Source organism: Lynx canadensis, chromosome A3 (genome assembly GCF_007474595.2).
Source record: "Lynx canadensis isolate LIC74 chromosome A3, mLynCan4.pri.v2, whole genome shotgun sequence".
Classification (NCBI taxonomy): domain Eukaryota; kingdom Metazoa; phylum Chordata; class Mammalia; order Carnivora; family Felidae; genus Lynx; species Lynx canadensis.
The window spans coordinates 51,224,644-51,248,149 of record NC_044305.1 but is presented as its reverse complement, the minus strand read 5'-3'; the positions used below and the strand labels follow the sequence as shown (position 1 = coordinate 51,248,149).

General features: G+C 36.7%; 1 protein-coding gene across 5 annotated transcripts in view; it reads left to right on the top strand.

The window, feature by feature from the left end:
• Positions 1–21,991, top strand: part of CCDC138 (coiled-coil domain containing 138) — a 141,566-nt gene extending 119,575 nt beyond the window's left edge. For all 5 annotated transcript variants that reach the window (XM_030310274.1, XM_030310269.1, XM_030310270.1 and 2 more), the window contains 2 exons: positions 19,630–19,768; positions 21,497–21,991. In XM_030310274.1, coding sequence (XP_030166134.1) covers positions 19,630–19,768; positions 21,497–21,662 — 305 coding nt within the window. In that variant the 3' untranslated portion in view covers positions 21,663–21,991. The remainder of the gene's footprint in view (positions 1–19,629; positions 19,769–21,496) is intronic.
• Positions 21,992–23,506: the final 1,515 nt, after the last annotated feature.

Here is a 23,506-nt window from a genome sequence, read left to right as displayed (position 1 = left end):
GGATTATGAATTGGCCTAATTTCAATAGTGTTGTGTCTCAGGGAATAGGGAGGCCTGAGGAGATGAGGGAGAGACGAGGGAATGACTGGTCAGTGGAGTAGTTAGAAAACACACAACATGTATCAATGAAGTTCACCGTCTTACATACGAGTGTGATTTGTGGCACCCTAAAACAATTAAAATAACATCAAAGATTACTGATCACAGATCACCATAGCAAATATATTAATAGCCAAAAATCATAATGAAATATTGCAGGAATTACAAAATGTGACATAGAGACATGAAGTGAGCAAGTGCTGTTGAAAGATGGCACAGATAGGCTTGCTTGCCACAAACTTTTAATTAGTAAAAAAACACAGTATCAGTGAAATCAATGAAGTGAATAAAACATGGTATTCCTGTAGATAAATGGGTACCTGATGCCCTGAGAAATGATGTGACTTGTTTCACATCACATGGCTATGGCCAGGGCAGTGATGAGGAATAAATGTCTTTCAGAAGGAGAAGGTAGAGACAAGGGAGAAACTTCCCTTGGACTGAGGACCCCAGAACCAAGGGATTCCAGAGCAGAGAGTGGTGGTAGCATTTACTGTGTTCCAGGGATTAAAAGAGAAAGAAAAAAAGGGGATGGGAGGAAACTTTGGAATTCTCTCAAGAATGAAGAAGTAGAAGGAGGACCAAGGATTTGAGCACTTTGTGTGGGATTGTCCTGTTCCAGAGAGAGATCTTGTCCCTGGACTATAGTACATTTCCCCACCTCAGGCCCATGACAGACTCCCTCTCGTCTTTCATGAAATAATCTTCAGTGTGTTTTACAACCTGCCTTGTTCCAAAAAAGAATGATGGTAGACTTGGAAAAAATACTTAAGGGGGGAGTTTATGTAGAGTTGCATGTTTTCAAAAGATTACCTATGCATGTCCTTCTCACTATTGCTCTTGTTTCCTGTTTAAGTATTAGTGACCTTTATTCAGTGCAAGGATGGGCAGCTGAACTTTTTTGGCTGGTGTTGAATGTTGCCATATTAGAACTTTGGAACCATCAGAACTAGAAGTAAAAAAGCCTTATTATTAAAATATTACACATTTTGTCCCATGTAATAACTTGTTAATATGTCTGAGAGTTGAGAGTTTGATTTAGAAATAATTTTATTCTGATTACCACTTTGCCTTAGAATTCTGAAAAGATTAAAATAGCTGCTACCTGGGAAATATAGACTTAAATTCTTAGTGTGTAAACTGCGTAAAGTATTCTAGTCAGTTATCAACAAGCTGATGTCTAATATTTGCAGACATATTCTTTATCAAAGACTGTGCTGTATTGCTGATAGCACATACTTTTTAAAAACATACCACGATTAGAAATGTTGGCAGATCTTGGATAAATAATTCTCTTGAGAGATTTCAGTGATTGACTTTTAAATTTATAAGAATGTGGTTATTGTCTTAAGTTGCCTACTAATACAGTATTTTGTCAGATATTAGTATAATGTTGGTGTAGGGAGTTCTTATGCCACTCTCCCCTTACTATTGAAAGTAACCTGTCACTGAGATTGTGTCTTTAGGTAATCCTTTCTCAAATTGAAGATTTAAACACCTCCCACCAAGTGTATGGAGTATAAATTTACATAAAATACTGTGACTCAAGAAAACATTGAAAAAAATTGTTTTCAAGAGGTAATTTAATTTAGCCCCTTGTGGCAAACATTATGGGTTGGCTGCCCCATCACCATTCTCATCTTTCTCCTTCACCTTCTCTCAGCTCTTTTGCTGGCAGGAATGGCCACATACATGACACACATGTGGTCAGTGAAGGGGAAATTAGAAGTTCACTGAGAATTTCCTGGAAACCTTTTGCTTTTGATTTTCTGATAAGAAGGAACAGATGATTGGCACTGTTCCTAGTCTACATCCTTCTTTTTGTCTTGTTGTCTAGAGCCTTTTGATCATGAATTACACTTGAAGAAACAAAGAGTCTGAAATGAAAAGTTTGGGTTTCTGATAGCATAGTCTTGTACCTGACCAGTTCTAGGAAGTGCCTACCTCTTAAGAGAGAAACACTAATCTGTTTGATTAAGCCACTACAAATTAGACTTTCTGTTACATTCCCAACTGAACCAACATATACTTTATTTCATACTTAGACTGAATTTCATTTTACTCTCTAAAAATTCTGTTTTCTTTAAAGTCTTTTTTGGGGGATTCAAAGTATATGTTTATTATTTTAAAATTCAAGTAAAGATAGATATCAGCAAGATGGGATACTGGGGTGCTCCAGACCCTCATTCCTCCCATAAATATCAATTTAACAACTACAGACTAAATTAACTTTATAGGAGCTCTGGAAACCAGTCAGAGATCTGTAGCATTCAACCTAATACACATTCAAGAAAGCCATAATCAAAATTATAGGAAATTTTGTTACCTTTTTGTTGCCTCTGCACCATCCCATCCCTGGAGTGGTACAGGGCAGATGGGAGGAAGTGGCTCAATTCCTTGCTCCCTCCCTTGGGACAGAAAAGACAAGGTAGAACTAATCTTCAGTATTCTGGCCTATCTCGGTTGCCCAAAGGATTGGTTTCTCTCTTGCCTGACTTAGAGTACAGACTAGGATGTTTGCTAATAGCTTGGATCTCAGACTGAAGGCTGAGAAAGGCAGTGGTAGGCACCATGGCACTCGATAGTTGCAGGGGGACTGTAGACCTACAGATGCATGGGACAAGAAATTATGGACAGAGGAATACAGTATAACATTTAATGTCTCAAGAGTAAGCTGGGGTGAGACTCTGGAAAATTAAGACATGTAAAAGCAATCAGGGGAAATTGGGAAAAGAAAAAGCACACACACAGGCCCAGACAGGACTTATGCCTAAAAAAGACCAGAGAAGACCTTAGGCCTATACCCAACACTGTTCCCAAGGTCCCAGAGGACTGCTAATTAATGAAGGAGATCTTCCATACCAGTCTGCAAGGACTAGGAAAGGTGACTGTTTTTTCAAATAATAAATTTTCAGCCAAAAATTACAAGGCATACAAAGAAACAGGAAACATGGCCCATTCAAAACAAAACAAAATAAATCTTGAGAAAATATCCCTAAAGAAACATGCAGTAGATTCTCTCAGCAAAGACTTTAAAACTACTGTCTTGGGGCACCTAGATGGTACAGTTGGTTAAACATCTGACTCTTGATATTGGCTCAGGTCATGATCTCATGGTTGTGACATTGGGCCCCGCGTTGGCCTCCATGCTGAGCAGAGAGCCTGCTTGGGATCCTCTCTTTCTTTTTCTCAAATAAATAAACTTAAAAAAAAATTGTAAGGCAACTGCCTTATATATCCTCAAAGAGCTAAAAGAAAACACAGAACCAAAAGAAATCAGGAAAACTATGAAAAAGTGAAAATTTCAACAAAGAGGTAGAAATTATAAAAAGAACCAATTAGAAATTCTGGAGCTGAAAAATACAATAACTGAGTTGAAAAAGCACTAGACAGCTTCAACAGATTCAAACAGGCAGAAGAAAGAGTCAGTGAACTTAAAGACAGAGCATTTGAGGGACCCCTGGGTGGCTCAGTTGGTTAAGTGTCCCAACTTTGGCTCAGGTTATGGTCTCATGGTTCATGGGTTTGAGCCCTGCATCGGGCTCTGCGCTGTGTGGAGCCTGCTAGGATTTCTCTCTCCTTCCCTTTCTGCCTCTTCCCTGCTCATGCGTTTGCGTGCACTCTCTCTCTCTCTCTCTGTCTCTCTCTCTCTCAAGAAATAAAAACTTAAAAAAAAATTTTTTTTAAAAAGACGCATTATTGAGACTGAGGAGTAAAAGGAAGAATGAAGAAAAAAGAACAGAGCAGGGCCTAAAAGACTTACGAGACATCATTAAGTAAATCAATATACACATTATGGTAGCTCCAGAAGAAGAGAGAGAAAAGAGTAGAATAATCTGCCTCTTCATAATCTATTTGAAGAAATAATGGCTGAAAACTTATCAAATTTGAGGAAGGACATGGTTTTACAAATCTAAGACGTTCACCAAATTCCAGAGCTCGGTGAACTTCAGGATAAACTCAAAGTGCCTACAGTAAACACACATGATAATTATATTGTCAAAAGTCAAAGAGAGAATCTTGAAAGCAGCAAGGGAAAATGTGATGTATACATAAAATGGAATATTATTCAGCTTTAAAAAGGAAGGAAATTTTGATACCTACTACAACCTGGATGAACCTGGAGGACATTATGTTAAGTGAAATAAGCCAGACATAAAAAAACAAATATTACATGATTCTACTTACACAAAATACCTAGAATAATCAAATCTATAAAGAGAGAAGTAGAATGTTGGTTGCCAGGAGCTGAGGGAACACATGGAGGTGGGTGTTAGTGTTTCATGGGTGCAGTTTCTGTTAGGAAAAATGGAAAATTTCTGGAGATGGATGTCTGCACAACAATGTGAATGTATTTAACACTAACAAACTCTACACTTAAAAATGGTTAAAATGTTAAGTTTTATGCATATTTAACCACAACCTAATATTAAATATAAATAAACTTTTAGAGCTAAAGGAAAAAAATCAAGTTAAGAAGAAGTGTAGAAAGCGTGTTGTTGTTGTTGTTTAAGCATCACCATAAACTTTATCATTTAGAAATGACCATCAGGGTGCCTGGGTGGCTCACTTAAGCATCTGTAGCTGTTGATCTCAGCTCAGGTCTTAAGTTAAAGCCCTGTCATTGGGCTCCATGCTGGCTGTGGAGCCTACCTTAAAAAAAAAAAAAAAAAAAACACCATCATTAACATTAAGTAAATGTTATTTCGGGCACCTTTCTGTTGTGTACATGTGAAAATATGGATGAATGGATAAGCAGATGGAAATACTTTTACAGAAATGGGATTTATTATACATGTTACTTAATGAAATCTATTTTTTTTCAAGTTTTTATTTAAATTCCAGTTAGTTAAGGGGTGCCTGGGTAGCTCAGTTGGTTAAGCATCTGACTTTGGCTCAGATCATGATCTCACGGTTTGTGATTTCAAGCCCTGTGTCAGGCTCTATGCTGACAGCTCAGAGCCTAAAGCCTGCTTCGGTTTCTGTGTCTCCCTCTCTTTCTGCCCCTTCCCCGCTCATGGTCTGGCTGCCTCCCTCCCTCCTTCTCTCTCTCTCTCTCTCAAAAATAAACATTAAAGAGGAGGGGAGAAGATGGCGGCATAGAAGGACGCTGGGCTCACCGCGTCCTGCTGATCACTTAGATTCCACCCACACCTGCCTAAATAACCCAGAAAACCGCCAGAAGACTAGCAGAATGGATTCTCTGCAGCCAAGCATAGACAAGAGGCCCACGGAAGAGGGCAGGAAGGGCGGAGAGGTGGTGCATGCTACATGGACTGGCGGGAGGGACCCGGGGTGGAGGAGCATCCCACTGGCAAAACAGAGCCCCGAGTCTGACTTGCAAAAGCAGAGGGGCCAGACCGAGTGTGTTCTCACAGCAAGCAGGACTTAACATCTGGAAGGTTATAAGTTAACAGCTCTGCTCAGAGAGCGGGAGGGCTAGTGGACAACAGGAGGGAGAGTTGTTGAGCCCCAGACGACAGAGCTCAGCTTGGCAGGGAACAAGGCTCTCGCCAGCGCCATCTCCCTAGCCCATCCCCCAGCCAAAATCCCAAAGGGAACCACTTCCTGTCAGGGAACTTGCTTGCACCTGGCAAACACCCAACGCTATACTTCTGCGGATCCATCCCTCCGGTGGCAGATCTGACTCCCTCACGGTGCTGCAGGGCCCCCCCTGAAGCGGATCACCAAAGGATAAGCGAGCTGAGCCTGCCCTTCCCGCCCCTGTGCACCTTACCGATCCACCCCAGCTAATACGCCAGATCCCCACCACCACAAGCCTGGCAGTGTGCAAGTACCCCAGACAGGGGCCACACCACCCTACAGTGAATCCCACACCTAGGAGAGGGGAAGAGAAGTTACACACCTTTCGGACTGTGGCTGCAGCAGTGGGCTGGGGGCAGACATCAGGTCTAACTGCAGCCCCACCCACCAACGCAAGTTATTCAAGACAGCACAGGGGAAGTGCCCTGCAGGTCCCCACCACTCCAGGGACTATCCAAAATGATGAAACGGAAGAAATCCCCTCAAAAGAATCTCCAGGAAGTAGTGACAGCTAATGAACTGATCAAAAAGGATTTAAACAATATGACAGAAAGTGAATTTAACAATAGTCATAAAATTAATCGCTGGGCTTGAAAACAGTATAGAGGACAGCAGAGAATCTCTTGCTACAGAGATCAAGGGACTAAGAAACAGCAGGAGAGCTAAAAAATGCTATAAATGAACTGCAAAATAAAATGGAGGTGACCACAGCTCGGATTGAAGAGGCAGAGGAGAGAATAGGTGAACTAGAAGATAAAATTATGGCAAAACAGGAAGCTGAGAAAAAGAGAGAAAAAAATCCAGGAGTATGAGGGGAGAATTAGAGAACTAAGTGATGCACTAAAGAGAAATAATCTTGCATAATTGGTATTCCAGAGGAGGAAGAGAGAGGGAAAGGTGCTGAAGGTGTACTTGAAGAAATCATAGCTGAGAACTTCCCTGATCTGGGGAAGGAAAAAGGCATTGAAATCCAAGAGGCACAGAGAACTCCCTTCAGACATAACTTGAATCGATCTTCTGCACGACATATCATAGTGAAACTGGCAAAATACAAGGATAAAGAGAAAATTCTGAAAGCAGCTAGGGATAAACGTGCTCTAACATATAAAGGGAGACCTATAAGACTCGTGACTGATCTCTCTACTGAAACTTGGGAGTCCAGAAAGGAATGGCAGGAAATCTTTAATATGAACAGAAAAAATATGCAGCCGAGAATCCTTTATGCAGCAAATCTGTCATTTACAATAGAAGGAGAGATAACGGTCTTCCCAAACAAACAAAAACTGAAGGTATTCATCACCACTAAACCAGCCCTACAAGAGATCCTAAGGGGGAATCCTGTGAGACAAAGTACCAGAGACGTTGATACAGGCATGAAACATACAGACATCACAATGACTCTAAACCCATATCTTTCTGTAATAACACTGAATGTAAATGGACTAAATGCACCAACTAAAAGACATAGGGTATCAGAATGGATAAAAAACAAGACCCATCTATTTGCTGTCTACAAGAGACTCATTTTAGACCTGAGGACACCTTCAGATTGAAAGTGAGGGGAGGGAGAACTATTTATCATGCTACTGGGAGTCCAAAGAAAGCTGGAGTAGCCATACTTATATCAGACAAACTAGATTTTAAATTAAAGGCTGTAACAAGAGATGAAGAAGGGCATTATATAATAATTATAGGGTCTATCCATCAAGAAGAACTAACAATTATAAATGTCTATGCGCCAAATACGGGAGCCCCCAAATATATAAAACAATTACTCACAAACATAAGCAACCTTATTGACAAGAATGTGGTAATTGCAGGGGACTTTAATACTCCACTTACAGCAATGGATAGATCATCTAGACACACGGTCAATAAAGAAACAAGGGCCCTGAATGATACATTGGATCAGATGGACTTGACAGATAAATTTAGAACTCTGCATCCCAAAGCAACAGAATATACTTTCTTCTCGAGTGCACATGGAACATTCTCCAAGATAGATCATATACCAAGTCACAAAATAGCCCTTCATAAGTATATAAGAATTGAGATCATACCATGCATACTTTCAGACCACAATGCTATGAAGCTTGAAATCAACCCCAGGAAAAAGTCTGGAAAACCTCCAAAAGCATGGAGGTTAAAGAACACCCTACTAACGAATGAGTGGGTCAACCAGGCAATTAGAGAAGAAATTAAAAAATATATGGAAACAAACGAAAATGAAAATACAACAATCCAAACGCTTTGAGATGCAGCAAAGGCAGTCCTGAGAGGAAAATACATTGCAATCCAGGCCTATCTCAAGAAACAAGAAAAATCCCAAATACAAAATCTAACAGCACACCTAAAGGAAATAGAAGCAGAACAGCAAAGACAGACTAAACCCAGCAGAAGAAGAGAAATAATAAAGATCAGTGCAGAAATAAACAATATAGAATCTAAAAAAACTGTAGAGCAGATCAATGAAACCAAGAGTTGTTTTTTTGAAAAAATAAACAAAATTGATAAACCTCTAGCCAGGCTTCTCAAAAAGAAAAGGGAGATGACCCAAATAGGTAAAACCATGAATGAAAATGAAATTATTACAACCAATCCCTCAGAGATACAAGCAATTATCAGGGAATACTATGAAAAATTATATGCCAACAAACTGGGCAACCTGGAAGAAATGGACAAATTCCTAAACACCCACACACTTCCAAAACTCAAACAGGAGGAAATAGAAAACTTGAACAGACCCATAACCAGCAAAGAAAATGAATCAATAATCTCTCAACAAATAACAGTCCAGGACCAGATGGCTTCCCAGGGGAGTTCTACCAGACGTTTAAAGCAGAGATAATACCTATCCTTCTCAAGCGGGTCCAAAAAGTAGGAAGGTAAGGAAAACTTCCAGATTCATTCTATGAAGCCAGTATTACTTTGATTTCTAAACCAGACAGAGACCCAGTAAAAGAGAACTACAGGCCAATATCCCTGATGAATATGGATGCAAAAATTCTCAATAAGATACTAGCAAATCGAATTCAACAGCATATAAAAAGAATTATTCACCATGATCAAGTGGGATTCATTCCTGGGATGCAGGGCTGGTTCAACATTCACAAATCAATCAATGTGATACATCACATTAATAAAAGAAAAGATAAGAACCATATGATCCTGTCAATCGATGCAAAAAAAGCATTTTACAGAATTCAGCATCCTTTCTTAATAAAAACCCTCGAGAAAGTCGGGATAGAAGGAGCATACTTAAACATCATAAAAGCCATTTATGAAAAGCCCACAGCTAACATCATCCTCAATGGGGAAAAACTCAGAGCTTTTTCCCTGAGATCAGGAACCCGACAGGGATGTCCACTCTCACTGCTGTTGTTTAACATAGTGTTGGAAGTTCTAGCATCAGCAATCAGACAACAAAAGGAAATCAAAGGCATCAAAATTGGCAAAGATGAAGTCAAGCTTTCTCTTTTTGCAGATGACATGATATTATACATGGAAAATCCGATAAACTCCACCAAAAGTCTGCTAGAACTGATACATGAATTCAGCAAAGTTGCAGGATACAAAATCAATGTCCAGAAATCAGTTGCATTCTTATATACTAACAATGAAGCAACAGAAAGACGACTAAAGAAACTGATCCCATTCACAATTGCACCAAGAAGCATAAAATACCTAGGGATAAATCTAACCAAAGATGTAAAAGGTCTGTATGCTGAAAACTATAGAAAGCTTATGAAGGAAATTGAAGAAGATATAAAGAAATGGAAAAACATTCCATGCTCATGGGTTGGAAGAATAAATATTGTCAAAATGTCAATACTACCCAAAGCTATCTACACATTCAATGCAATCCCAATCAAAATTGCACCAGCATTCTTCTCGAAACTAGAACAAGCAATCCTAAAATTCATATGGAACCACAAATTACCCCGAATAGCCAAGGTAATTTTGAAGAAGACCAAAGCAGGAGGCATCACAATCCCAGACTTTAGCCTCTACTACAAAGCTGTCATCATCAAGACAGCATGGTATTGGCACAAAAACAGACACATAGACCAATGGAATAGAATAGAAACCCCAGAACTAGACCCACAAACATATGGCCAACTAATCTTTGACAAAGCAGGAAAGAATATCCAATGGAAAAAAGACAGTCTCTTTAACAAATGGTGCTGGGAGAACTGGACAGCAACATGCAGAAAATTGAAACTAGACCACTTTTTTACACCATTCACAAAAATAAACTCAAAATGGATAAAGGACCTGAATGTGAGACTGGAAACCATCAAAACCCTAGAGGATAAAGCAGGGAAAAACCTCTTTGACCTCTGCTGCAGCAATTTCTTACTTGACACATCCCCAAAGGCAAGGTAATTAAAAGGCAAGGGAATTTAAAAAAATGAACTATTGGGACCTCATGAAGATACAAAGCTTCTGCACAGCAAAGGAAACAATCAACAAAACTAAAAGGCAACCGACGGAATGGGAAAAGATGCTTGCAAATGACATATCAGACAAAGGGCTAGTATCCAAAATCTATAAAGAGCTCACCAAACTCCACACCTGAAAAGCAAATAATCCAGTGAAGAAATGGGCAGAAAACATGAATAGACATTTCTCTAAAGAAGACATCCGGATGGCCAACAGGCACATGAAAAGATGCTCAACGTCGCTCCTCATTAGGGAAATACAAATCAAAACCACCCTCAGATATCACCTCACACCAGTCAGAGTGGCCAAAATGAACAAATCAGGAGACTATAGATGCTGGAGAGGATATGGAGAAATGGGAACCCTCTTGAACTGTTGGTAAGAATGCAAACTGGTGCAGCCACTCTGGAAAACCATGTGGAGGTTCCTCAGAAAATTAAAAATAGACCTACCCTATGACCCAGCAGTAGCACTGCTAGGAATTTACCCAAGGGATACAGGAGTGCTGATGCATAGGGGCACTTGTACCCCAATGTTTATAGCAGCACTCTCAACAATAGCCAAATTATGGAAAGAGCCTAAATGTCCATCAACTGATGAATGGATAAAGAAATTGTGGTTTATATACACAATGGAGTACTACGTGGCAATGAGAAAGAATGAAATATGGCCCTTTGTAGCAACGTGGATGGAACTGTAGAGTGTTGTGCTAAGTGAAATAAGCCATACAGAGAAAGACAGATACCATATGTTTTCACTCTTATGTGGATCCTGAGAAACTTAACAGAAACCCTTGGGGGAGGGGAAGGAAAAAAAGAAAAAAGAGGTTAGAGTGGGAGAGAGCCAAAGCATAAAAGACTCTTAAAAACTGAGAACAAACTGGGGGTTGATGGGGGGGTGGGAGGGAGGGGAGGGTGAGTGATTGGTATTGAAGAGGGCATCTTTTGGGATGAGCACGGGGTCTTGTATGGAAATCAATTTGACAATAAATTTCATATATTAAAAAATTTAATTAAAAAAAAAAAAGGAAAGAGCCCAAATGTCTATTGATGGATGAATGGACAAAGAAGACATGGTGTATATATACAATGGAGTATTACTCAGCGATCAAAAAGAATGAAATCTGGCCATTTGCAACTACATGGATGGAACTAGAGGGTATTATGCTAAGCGAACTTAGAGAAAGACAAATATCATATGACTTCACTGATATGAGGATGTTGAGATACAAAACACATGAAAACGAGGGAAGGGAAGCAAAAATAACATAAAAACAGGGAGGGAGACAAAAACATAAGAGAATCTTAAATATGGAGAACAAACAGAGGGTTATTGGAGGGGTTGTGGGAGGGGGGATGGGCTGAATGAGTAAGGGGCATTAAGGAATTTACTCCTGAAATCATTGTTGCACTATATGCTAACTAACTTGGATGTAAATTAAAAAAAGAAATTAAAAAAATTTTTAAATAAAAAAAATAAAAACTAAACATTAAAACCATTTAGTGTACATACTTAAATCTGTTTAATAGGAAAGATGAAATGGATTTGAGTTATATTTTGTATCAAAAATTCCTTCTGGTAAGAACAAGGTAAAAATCCTCTCTCTCTCAAAAATAAATAAAACATGAAAAAAATTGAAAAATAAGTTAAAAAGCATTGAGTCTTTTTTTTATTATAAAATAAAAACATAAAATTTGTCATTGTAGTCATTTTTAAATGTATACTGGATTTTGAATACTGTTTTCAGTTTTAGACAGTATTGACTCCCAGCCAAAAAAGATGAAGACATCAGCAATAGTGCACTTTCAATCTCTCTTCCTCCATTTCTGAGTTTTTTAGTTACATTATTTTTTTACATTATCACAGTTTATATTTTTCATTCTGTGACCACAATTTGTACATGTGCTTCATATTAGTTTTCTTATTATTTTGCTTTATTTTAATTTTACATTCAATTATATTCACTATTCAAGTTCTTTTACTGTAACTTCTACATTTCTTTGTTCATAATTTTGAACAATCTCTTAATTGCTCCCTCCCCCATGTGTGTCCCACACTCCCCCTTCCCCAATTTAGGATGTGCTTTGCGGGGTGCTGAGTCATTTCATGTTTGAAAATGATGGCATTTTGTACTTAACAAGATCTTGCCTGAGTAGAGTAAGTTTAGATCTCCCTTTCTTTTGTTCAAAACTTTGTAAACCATGCTTTTACTGTTGCAGAGAAGTCAGAGGACAACCTGTTTTTTCCGTTAGTGGTAATTTATTTATTGTTTTGCTTGGTTGGCTAACAATTATTTTATCTATGAAGTTTAGGGTATATCTTGCTGTTGAATGTTCTGAAGCAAATTTTCTTGGATCACTATTGTGCTCTTTCAATCTGCAGATCCATTTCTTTGTTCATTTAGTATTTCATATATACAGTTGATCCCTTGAACAACACAGGTTTGAGCTGTTGTCTGTCCACTTTTTTTTTTAATGTTAATTTTTGAGACAGAGTGTGAGTGGGGGAGGGGCAGAAAGGGGGTAGTTAGAGGATCTGAAGCAGGCTCTGTGCTGACAACAGCAAGCCCAATGTGGAGCTCGAAACTCACAAACTGTGAGATCATGACCTGAGCCGAAGTTGGACACTCAACCAACTGAGCCACCCAGGTGCCCCTGAACTATGCCTATGTACTTCTATGTGGATTTTTTTTTCCAATAAATACAGTATAGTACTATAAATGTATTTTCTCTTCCTTATGATTTTCTTAACATTTTTTTCTCTAGCTTACTTTATTGTAAGAATACAGTATGTAATGTATATAGCATACTAAGTATGTGTTAATCAACTGTTTGTTATTGGTAAGAGTTCCGGTCGGTAATATGCTGTTAATAGTTAAGTTTTGAGGAGTCAGAAGTTACACACAGATTTTTTATTGTGCAGGGGTGGTCAGCACCCCAACCCCCATGTTATTCAGGGGTCAACTGTAATATATATTATTTTATTTACTTTAACTCCTTATTTTTTAAAATTTTAATTAGTTAACATACACTGTAATATTGGTTTCAGGAGTAGAATTCAGTGATCTATCACTTACATACAACACACAGTGCTCATCATAAGTGCCCTCCTTAGTACCATCATGTACCTAGCCCATCTCCCACCCACCTCTCTCTGTCAACCCATAGTTTGTTCTCTATCATGAAGAGTCTTTATGGTTTGTTTCCCTCTCTTGTCCTCCCACCCCCCCCCCGCCCCTTTCCTATATATTCATCTTTTTTGTTTCTTGAATCTTATTTTGGATCTTTTTTGGTCTTCCATATATTGACTTCTTTCTGATTATTTCCATCATTTTCATTTGTATTCTCTATAATTATCTCAGATTTTTATGATAGTAATATAATTTTCAGCTGTATCATTTCAGTTTTGTGATGTTTTAAATTTATCAGTTTTTTAATGGTGGTTTAAAATTTTTCTTTTTAAAATCTTGTTTGTCATCTCTTCTTATTTTATTGATTAGCCATGTTTTTATTAGGTTAATATAGACCTATAGTCTATAGGAAAACTCTTAGGAAAACTGTTCTGTTCTTTGAGCTGTGTCTTCTTTTACATTTGACTATCTTGTGCTTGTTTTGTTCCTTTCTTATTGATTGATTGATTGATTGATTGATGTAATATTTATGCCAGGTTGCCATACTGTTTCTAAATCAATCTTGTTCTTGCTTGGACTTCCTTGTCCATACTTTGTGTGTGTCCTCATAGAAGGGTGTGAGGCACTGTCTTCTTACCATTCTCTCCAAGTCCAGTTTTCTTTTCTCCTTTGAGCTACAGTTTAAAAGCCATTTTCCTTAATATATACATTTTTTTCTGTGGCCCATCGGTGTAGTAATGACATGCTGTTAGATTATCAGGACTGTGTTCTCACTTCTGAGATTTGGCTAAATATTTTGTTTGGGTTTATTTCACCTAATTAGGAAAGTGAGAGGTATGAGTATCCTATTCCCACAGAGAAATTCTTTTGGCTTCAGACTGGTTCCCCAGTGTAGTGTGTGCTCAGGAACATCATTTTCAAATTGACCCTGGTAACCCCTTTCTCTGTTTCCCAATCAGAAGAATGAAAAGGTAACAGCTGTTTTATTTGCTCCTCTTCAGATTTGGGGGTTATTAGTGAGAATTCCCAAGATTTTGTCAACCCCAGTGTGTGATATGAAAGAAGGATGATGAAGGTATGCTAGGATCCTGGCCACACTTCTAACTCTTCTCCACTCTAGAACTTTATGTTTTTATCCTAGACCATTTGCGAGAACTTTTTAAGTTTGTGACCTTGATTTTTGCCTCTTTCTGTTTCTGTGTTTGTGTTTGGTTGTTATAGGTAAGAGGTTTTTGAGGGGACTGGTTTTTTTTTTTTTTACAATTTTTGATCAATACGACTAGGTATTAGGGGAGAGAAATTATCTCAGTCATTATCTTTCCATTTTTTTTTTTTTTTTTTTTTTTTTTTTTTTTTTTTTTTTTTTAATTTTTTTTTTTTTTTTTTTCAACGTTTATTTATTTTTGGGACAGAGAGAGACAGAGCATAAACGGGGGAGGGGCAGAGAGAGAGGGAAACACAGAATTGGAAACAGGCTCCAGGCTCTGAGCCATCAGCCCAGAGCCCGATGCGGGGCTCGAACTCACGGACCGCGAGATCGTGACCTGGCTGAAGTCGGACGCTTAACCGACTGCGCCACCCAGGCGCCCCATATCTTTCCATTTTAATGTAGAAATCCGTGAAGACATGCTAAGTAATTTGTCCAGTGTTACATGAATTTTAGAAGACAAGTCACCTGGCCTTTTGGGCCTTCAATTTTTTTTCCCACTCTTGTACTAGCCACCTTTATTCAAATTGAAGTTCTTCTAAGCTTAAAAAAATGTATTTAATTTGAACATTGTAGAATTGAAAAATGTTAAAACTGTAGAGTTTCAGTCATACAGTTAAACCTAACCCAGTACATAAAGAATTCCAGAATTTCCTTTCTCTTTATTTTATGGCTTTCTCATAGGTTTAAGAGTGACTGGAAATCAAACCAGTGAATCTCTTTTACTTTTAAAAGATCTGTACAAGCTTCACATTTTAAGTATGCTGATGTATTAAAGTTTTTGGATGGTCTTGTTTTTTTTTTTCCATTATAGAAGTCATACAAGGAAGTTCACTTTTATTTGGCAATATTTACTTGGGGCTTTTAGTAATAGCCCTTAAATGTGTGTGCTTTGTTCATTCCAAGACTTGATTTGCATTTACAGTGTAGTAAAATAAAGGAAGATACACTCTTTCATGCCTTTACACTACCCACCCCCCAAGCAGTTGAAAATCTGCATAGAACTTCTAACTAACTCCCCTAAAACTTAACTACTAATAGCCTACTGTTGACTGGAAGTCTTACGGATAATGTAAGCAGTTGGTTAACACGTAGTTTGTATGTTATATGTATTATGTGCTGTATTATTACAATAAAGTAAGCTAAAGAAAAAAATGTTACTAAGACTATCATAAGGAAGAGAAAATACATTTATAGTACTGCACTGTTTATTGAAAAAAAATTGTGTGTAAGTGGACCTGTGTAGTTCAAATCCGAGTTGAAGGGTCTACTATACAAAAAACCATTATAGTTTTCTTATGTGGTTTCTACGCTTTTAAATTGAAAACATCAATATTGTAAATTATAGGTATGTTAAGAACCCTCAGTGGTCTTTCTGGCAGTGATTTATATGATTGTTCTTTACCCATTAATTTCAAGTATATTAGCCATATATATAACTTTCCTGTTCAGAGTTGACATGAATCATATGTCTTAGGATCTGAAATAAAACTGTGTGCATTTTTTTAATGAAGCTGCTTTAATGAAGCTGTTTTTAATGCTGTTTGTAGATTATGTGTGCTATATTTGTAACCTATATTTCATTCTTTAAGAAGATTCTGTAACTGATCCTCACTTCCCAGGATAATAGAACTATCTTAAGAATTATGCTTGCTTGTATTTGATTCACAGTTCTTTGGATCTTCTTTTCTGGTATGTTTATATTGTAGCAGTGGAGTTTCTCCCCCACCCCCCCACCCCTCTATTGGGAGCACATTTAAGAAACTCCTTATTGGAAGGTGAATTTGGTCTTGTATTTAGCATTTGCAATGAAGAAAAAGTGCCATGCCTTTAACTTAATTTCTTAGAAAGATGAGTCTCACTAGCCCTAGTGTTTGTCAGCTAGTAACAGTGTGACAATGATGCAATGATGAGAGGGAGAAAATGGGAAGGGAGAATTCAGGAAAAATTAGTTTAAATACCCAATAGAAATTGCTAAAACTTGCAATGCAAAGTAATAGTAATGCAAGATGGAATTCTGCTTCTCAAGAAATGGTATTGAGAAGGCTTTAAAAAAAGGCAAATAGCTTTTTGTAAATGATTTCCATGGAATTACAGATGAGAATTTCAAGACTTTACATATTTGCCCCAATTTTTACTAATGTGTAGACATATGTTTAAAGAGATACTTGAATAATTTGGAATTTTAAGATACTGGTTTAAAAGTGTTTACAGAAACATCTTTGTGCAGAGACAAACCTGAGAAGAGATCTCATTTCGTTTTTTTTTTTTAATGTATTTTTATAATGTTTTATTAACTTACCTAGTGGTCAGTGGTGGGAAATATATTGGTATCTAATTAAAGTTTAGAGCAGTAAAATGCACTAAAGAGCTCTTGGTGTACCATCAGGATTATAATTCAGATCTTAATTTTAGAAGACCTCTGAGTAAAAAAAGAAACAGTATTTCGACTTCAGGAAAAATTAAAAAGCGTAAAGTACCATGTTGGTGAAGGATTTTGCAGTTCTGTTAGTAACTTCCGTTGATTAGGTAGATGCATTCAGGTAACCCATAATCCTAATTTTTCCCCCCTTAATTAAGTATCCAACATAGAAGTTACTTTGCTGAGAAATACTTGAATGACACACTCCTCCCAACCTCTCCAGTCCCCTGCTTTGAAACAGGCCTTTTCACTTGTAAAAGAAATTAGGTAGGCTAATAAGAAAGTGTGGTTTTTAAGAAAAGAAATTTAACTTCAGTCTTTTCAGTAGCGTATAGGCACATCTCATTTTCCTCCTTTGTAAAATGGGATTACTACCGGCCCTACCTCATAAAGGTATTATATGAGAACTAATTTGTAGCTGTTTCAAATCATGAAGTACACAATATCACAGATGATAGAATATTTATAACTTTTATTAGATGCTTAATGTTCATTTAAGTAATTTTGATGCAAAAAGTAAAAGCATACACTTAAAAAATACCATAAGAATTTTCATATTTTTAAACAAAGCAGTTTTATAGTCTTTTAAGATGAAATACAGCTGCTCCTGTTTTTGTTTAATTTTTAAACAGAGGCTTTGGAATATTTTGTGTGAGTAGGTAACTTCTAGTTCAGAAAGGTTGAAATGTTTTTTAACTAAATGCAGTGCACATTCCTGGATCAATTTTCAAAGACTGATCAAAACCTGCTGTGTTAAAATAACATATGCTGTTTTTCATCAGATTTGTTGATGATGTAAATAAGATGTGTAAATATATTAGTAAATGTTAATATTCATGTATTTTAAGTTAAGGTTATAAGATTTGTCACAATGTGATTTTTTTTTAATTCACATAAAGTGAAAACAGATGTGTGTAACTATTTTGAATATTGGTTTATTAAACATTCATATTCTTTATCAAATAAAAAGATTCTATAACTGAGATACACATGCATGCACACACACACATAGGCATACACACACACACACACACACACACACACACACACACACACACAACACAGGACTTGGTGAAGTCAGTTTAGTCCATACTTGGGTTAGACTGCTGTAATACTGGGGAAAGTATTAATTTTTTTCTCCTACTTTTTACCACATGGTAATATGCAGAGGACACGTGACCATTGTCATCATGCTCCATTGCCAGCCTGTATCACCTCTCATCTGTTATCACAACATTCTTCTGACTTTACTAGTATGGATTTCGTTGGTTTCATTATTGAATATTTTGCTCAGTAAAGACAGTCTTTCAAGCTGTTCTTGTGGATTCAAAAATAATGATTATACAAAGCTCTCATATTTTTTTGTCCTTTGTATCTATGGACTTATTTACCTGTGTGAAATAAAGTCCTGTATTTACTGTGGTAGCCTCTGAATTTTACAGAGGCTTTTTACACGGGAATTTACCTATTTTAAAGGCGATAATGTGTGGTCTAAAAATCTCTGATTTTTGCTTCTTTCTTTTCAAGCCCCCCTAATTACCAATACTAGTGATGTGCATCTTTTTTTTTAATGTTTATTTATTATTTTTGAGAGACAGAGACACAGAGCGTGATCAGGGGAAGGGTAGAGAGAGGGGGAGAACAGAATCTGAAGCAGGCTCCAGCTCTGAGCTGTCAGCACAGAGCCCGATGCGGGGCTGGAACTCACAAACTACGAGATCATGCCCTGAGCCGAAGTCAGTCACCTAACCAATTGAGCCACCCAGGTGCCCCACTAGCGATGTGCATCTTAGTATGTTTATACGTTACTGTGTTCAGCTCATAACCACTTTAGCAGAGCTTTCAGTTCTCACTATTACAGACTTTTCTGTGGCCCATATGCACAAACCTGTGCATACATCTGATTCCGACACAGGCTTAGAGGCAGAATTGCTGAATCGAAGGATATACCCTTTCAAGACTTTTGATACACATTTGCCAAGTTCTAATTATTTTATTCCTTCTAAGGTTGAATATGTTTTCTATATTTATTCTGTCATGATTGCTTGCTTGTGCCTTTGCTCATTACTAAAAAAAAATATTAGGTCCATCTTTTTCTTACTGATTATAAAAGCTTTTTTAAAAATAGTATCAGTCTAAAAAAAAAAGTATCAATCTTCTGGCAAATATATTACAAGGGGATTTCCTCCCAATCCCTCTGCCTCAAGTTTGAGATTTCCTTTTTTTTTTTTTTTGCTTTTGTTTTTTAGAACTTTTTGCTTTTTAAGTTTTGTAATTTTTTTTTTACATAGACGTGAAAAATTTTTTATTTTGTAATATTTTCAGTCTTTTCACCCTTTTGCTCTTATGTTAAAACGTTATTCCGTAGCCATTGATTATGTAAATTGTCATTAACACACAAATGAAATTCTTAAAGGTAGGGTTTTTTAAAAAATTGCTGTTCCAAAAATATTTCTTATTGCTAATTGTTTAAACTCAGTCTACTATTATGAACTTACTGAAGAAATGACTTTCCCCGATTCTTTCAAGCATGGAATTTCTGCTAAGTGCTGACTAATGGAAGTTGGATATTAGGGAAAATCATCTTATTTTTGGTTTGCATTGTTCAACAAGAGCCAGTGGAGACTTTAATTTTTCAAGTGATGATATTTTTTCCCAAAGTATGAAAAGAATGAAAATCCAAACCAATATTTATGAATACCTCCATATACTTCAGGTTTATTTTGTTTTTAATTTTTTTTTATCTACTCCCTAACAGTAAAGCACTGGTAATTTGTTTTGCAGAATCTTTGCAGCCTTTCCTGGAAGCCTGTAGCAACACTTTATTTTTTCGTACTTGCTCAGTGCTGCTTCGAACCCCTAAGCTTGATCTTCAAATACTAGAAAAGCTCAGTATTATTCTGCAGAAACTTTCCAAAATCAAGTAAGATTTTTTTTTATTTCTAAAATTTTGTATTGAAAGATGTATTATTGTGATGTAGAAACTTGAGAATCGTAAAATATTAATGCATGTCTAAGATACATACTCAGTAACAGATGAGAATTGGAGTATTCATCTAGAAACGTCTTGTTTCCATAGTTCATTTCTGCTAAACAAACTTTAAGTACCACAGGGTATGTAAAAATAAGAGCAGTTTTTAGCAACTAGGTGGTAGTATCAGAGTGACTTACTGCACACGGATACTCTGTAATACCACAGGTGAAAATAAAAAAGGTAATAAAAGTATATATGCAAATCCTTATTGATGTATTGAAACGAATTTAGGGAATTAGAATGAAGCAGAATTATGGGCTTGTTACGCCACTAATTTGGATTTTATTGTAGGAATTAAGGGCTTTTGCATTTCTTCTTCTTTCCCCCGATGCAAACTTCGATATAACCAGTTACTAAATTATAAATAAAGGACATAGATTTTAAGCGTTATTTTCCTAATCTTGAGGTATTTTCTGGTGTTTCTTTTGAGGCAAATTAAACACCTGACTCATCCCATGTTTATAATGGTAAAATTTTGATTTTGGTTCAGCTCCACTGCCCCATTCCTTTCCTCTCCCCTGTGATTTGCATGGTAATGAACCTAGGTATTTTATCTGGCCTCGGTGTACTTGAATAGTAAATATAATACATCTTAAAATTATTTGTAGATGTGTGCTAGTAGGTCCACATGTTCTGCTTGGTGCTTAGTACACTGTACCACACCACAGTAAGTTATTAATTGTCAAAATAAAACCTCATACATTATTAGTTTGGGACAAATGTCAGGTAAACTTATCAATTAATTTTCTTCCTTTATTTGCAGACTGACGGTACCATGGTTATCTTGATTTGTAATCAGTAAATTCTCAGGAAGACATGTTGTAGTTTACCTGTAGTGCCTTGAAGCTGCAGTAACATTACTTGGGTTTAATTTGGTCTTGGCTCTTAATTCACGGGTTTATGTTTATGTATTCCCAAAGTGCAAGTATATCCTTGAGCCAAAGCATTTTACTATTCTCGATGTGTTTTATAGCTTACGTTCATTTCAGACTGAGAGAAAGAGCTAGAACAAATCTCTAAATGGAGGGCTGGGAATAGCTGACGCTCAAGCAGGTCTTGAAGTAAATCTTTAAAACCACAAAGATGTGAATCATTTTGTATTTAGCAGGTGGTTATATAGGTTATTTGATAATTTCTTTCAGGAGGTAAATATATATAGACAAGGAAATAAGAAAGATGTTTCAGATATTATTCTGATTGAAAATGAAATTACTGACTGATAATTACAGGTAGGTTGGTTGAAAAGGTATTTTTGACCTAAGTCAAAAGGTAACCCAATGTTCTGCTACTTACTTAAAATAAGATGATCAAGTATTTTAATTTTTCTAACTGTGAGGAAGGAAATATTCTCAAGCATTTTAATGGTGAATAGGGTTCAGTTTTCAGGATCATAGAGCATATTCTTTTTTTCCTTGAATAGTTTTCCACTTTAGGCTTCTTTCCTAAAACCCCTTTTTGTTTGCCTTGACGTATTAATCCTTTAGTTACATATTTTCTGCACTATGTTGAAAACCAGGTGCCATTTGCCCACATTTACAAGTAAATGATTGCTCATTGCCATTCCAGATAAACTCCTTAAGTGTGTGCAATTAAGTTAATGTATTCATTCTCTTCCAGGAGTAATAAGAAGCTCTTTGAACTTTTTACAATTCATCTGATGCTTCAAGAAATGCAAAGGACAACACATCCAGAGCATGCCTTTCTCTGTATTAACTTAAATTCAACTCTGTTCAATTTGGGTTTAACAAAATGCAACTCCTTGGCCTCCAGTGCAAGCCATTAGAATAGCTTAATATTATTTTATATAAATTATATATGTGTTGCTTATTTGTAAGATTGTAAAAATCACCAAAGTAACTAAAAGTCTACCAAGTAAAGTTATCAGTAGCATCATTTATCATGAAAAATATAATTTTTTTCCACTTTTAAGTTGAATCTATAGAAGCTATGGAATTTTTGGACTGTTTCAGTTCAGTTGAGGTAGTACTTACTAATGTACAAAATGGAATTTCCAGAATTAGTGATACTGGGGTTACTTTTTGTAAGAGTGTTTTAGGAAATTTTTTTAAATTATGTGATTATTTGGAATAAAATTGGTGTTTATGTGGGAAAGAGGATTAGATCATGTTGTCATTCTTTCTCAAAATATCAACAATTTCCCCTTTCAGAAGCAAAAGTATATAAGTTAAAAAAAATCTTTTTAATGTTTATTTTTGAGAGAGAGAGAGAGCATGAATGGAGGCAAGGGGTAGAGAGAGAGAGGGAGACAGACACAGGATAAGAAGCAGACTCCAGGCTCCAAGCCTCAGCACAGAGCCCAACGTGGGGCTGGAACCCACAAACCATAAGATCGTGACCATGAGCCGAAGTCGGAAGCTTAACCACCTGAGCCACCCAGGCGCCCCAAAAGTATATAAGTTTTAACTGCCATTCTCATACCATAACTTTTGTGTATATCCTAGATTCACAAAAACTGATTTTTTATTGTGCTGTTCACAGAGTAAAGAATTTTTTCTATTATTTTTGCCAAAATAATTTAATCATCACCAAACTATATATGTACCATAGATGGGTTTTTAAAAAAAAAAAAACAAAAAAAAACATAAAAATATCTTAGTCTCTCAACACCCAGGGATATCTCTTGCTATATAACCCAAGATAGGTGAAGTAGCCAGAGGTCTGGGTGAGGTGGATGGAGATGGTGGGAGTTGGGACAGAATACTGAGAAACACAGAAAAGGAGCATTGTCCTAAATTATGCTGTATCAGTATATATTCTCATTTCCAGAAATGGAGAAATTTTCAGGAAACGCTTGGGCCTCTTCAGATGAGTATAAAAAATGTGCTGTTTGTGAAGCAGAAACAGAAAGCCATAAAGAGAGAACAGGTTGAGTATGGTGACACTTTTAGGAACTAAAGAATGCAGAAGGAGAAATGCACAGCAGACACAAAAATATACCATCACTGATATGGCAAAAGATAGAATCAGTGTCACGAGAAAAAAGAGTAGCTCTCACAAGTACCTTGAGATGCTACCAACGAGAGAGTGGACAGCCGATGGAAGAGCAAAGGTTGGCACTTGAGCCTGGCGTATTTGATGTTTCTGAAGAAAAGAACAGAACAGATAGAGCAAAAGTACTGCTCAGAGATATAGTTGAACAAAGATTTTGGGGCACCAAAGAAAGATCTGCATGTATGGATTGAAAGAGCACATCGTGTTCCAGAAAAATCAATGAGAAAAGCATTCTATAATTAGATGCATCCTATAATTTAAAAATGAACTGTAATTTAATTCTAAGTATTATGAGGATAAAGGCAAGAACAAACAAAAGCCAGTTACCTGCAAGAGAAGAAAAACCAAGTTAGCCTCATGCAATGCCAGAAGTTGATAGGAAACTACCCTCTCATGTTTTGGAGAGGGAAAGTTTTACTTAAAGAATTTATACCTAGTGAAGATGCTTTCACAGATGAAGACAATGGAAGAAAGACATTTTCAGATATGTAAGTGTTTAGAAAGGATACCATGTCTTGAGACAAGAAGCTGCTTACTTAGATCATTCCAACCAACTTAGACATGAAGGGAAATTGGATTTATTAAATCCACCTCATACCACAAGACTAGTGAAAC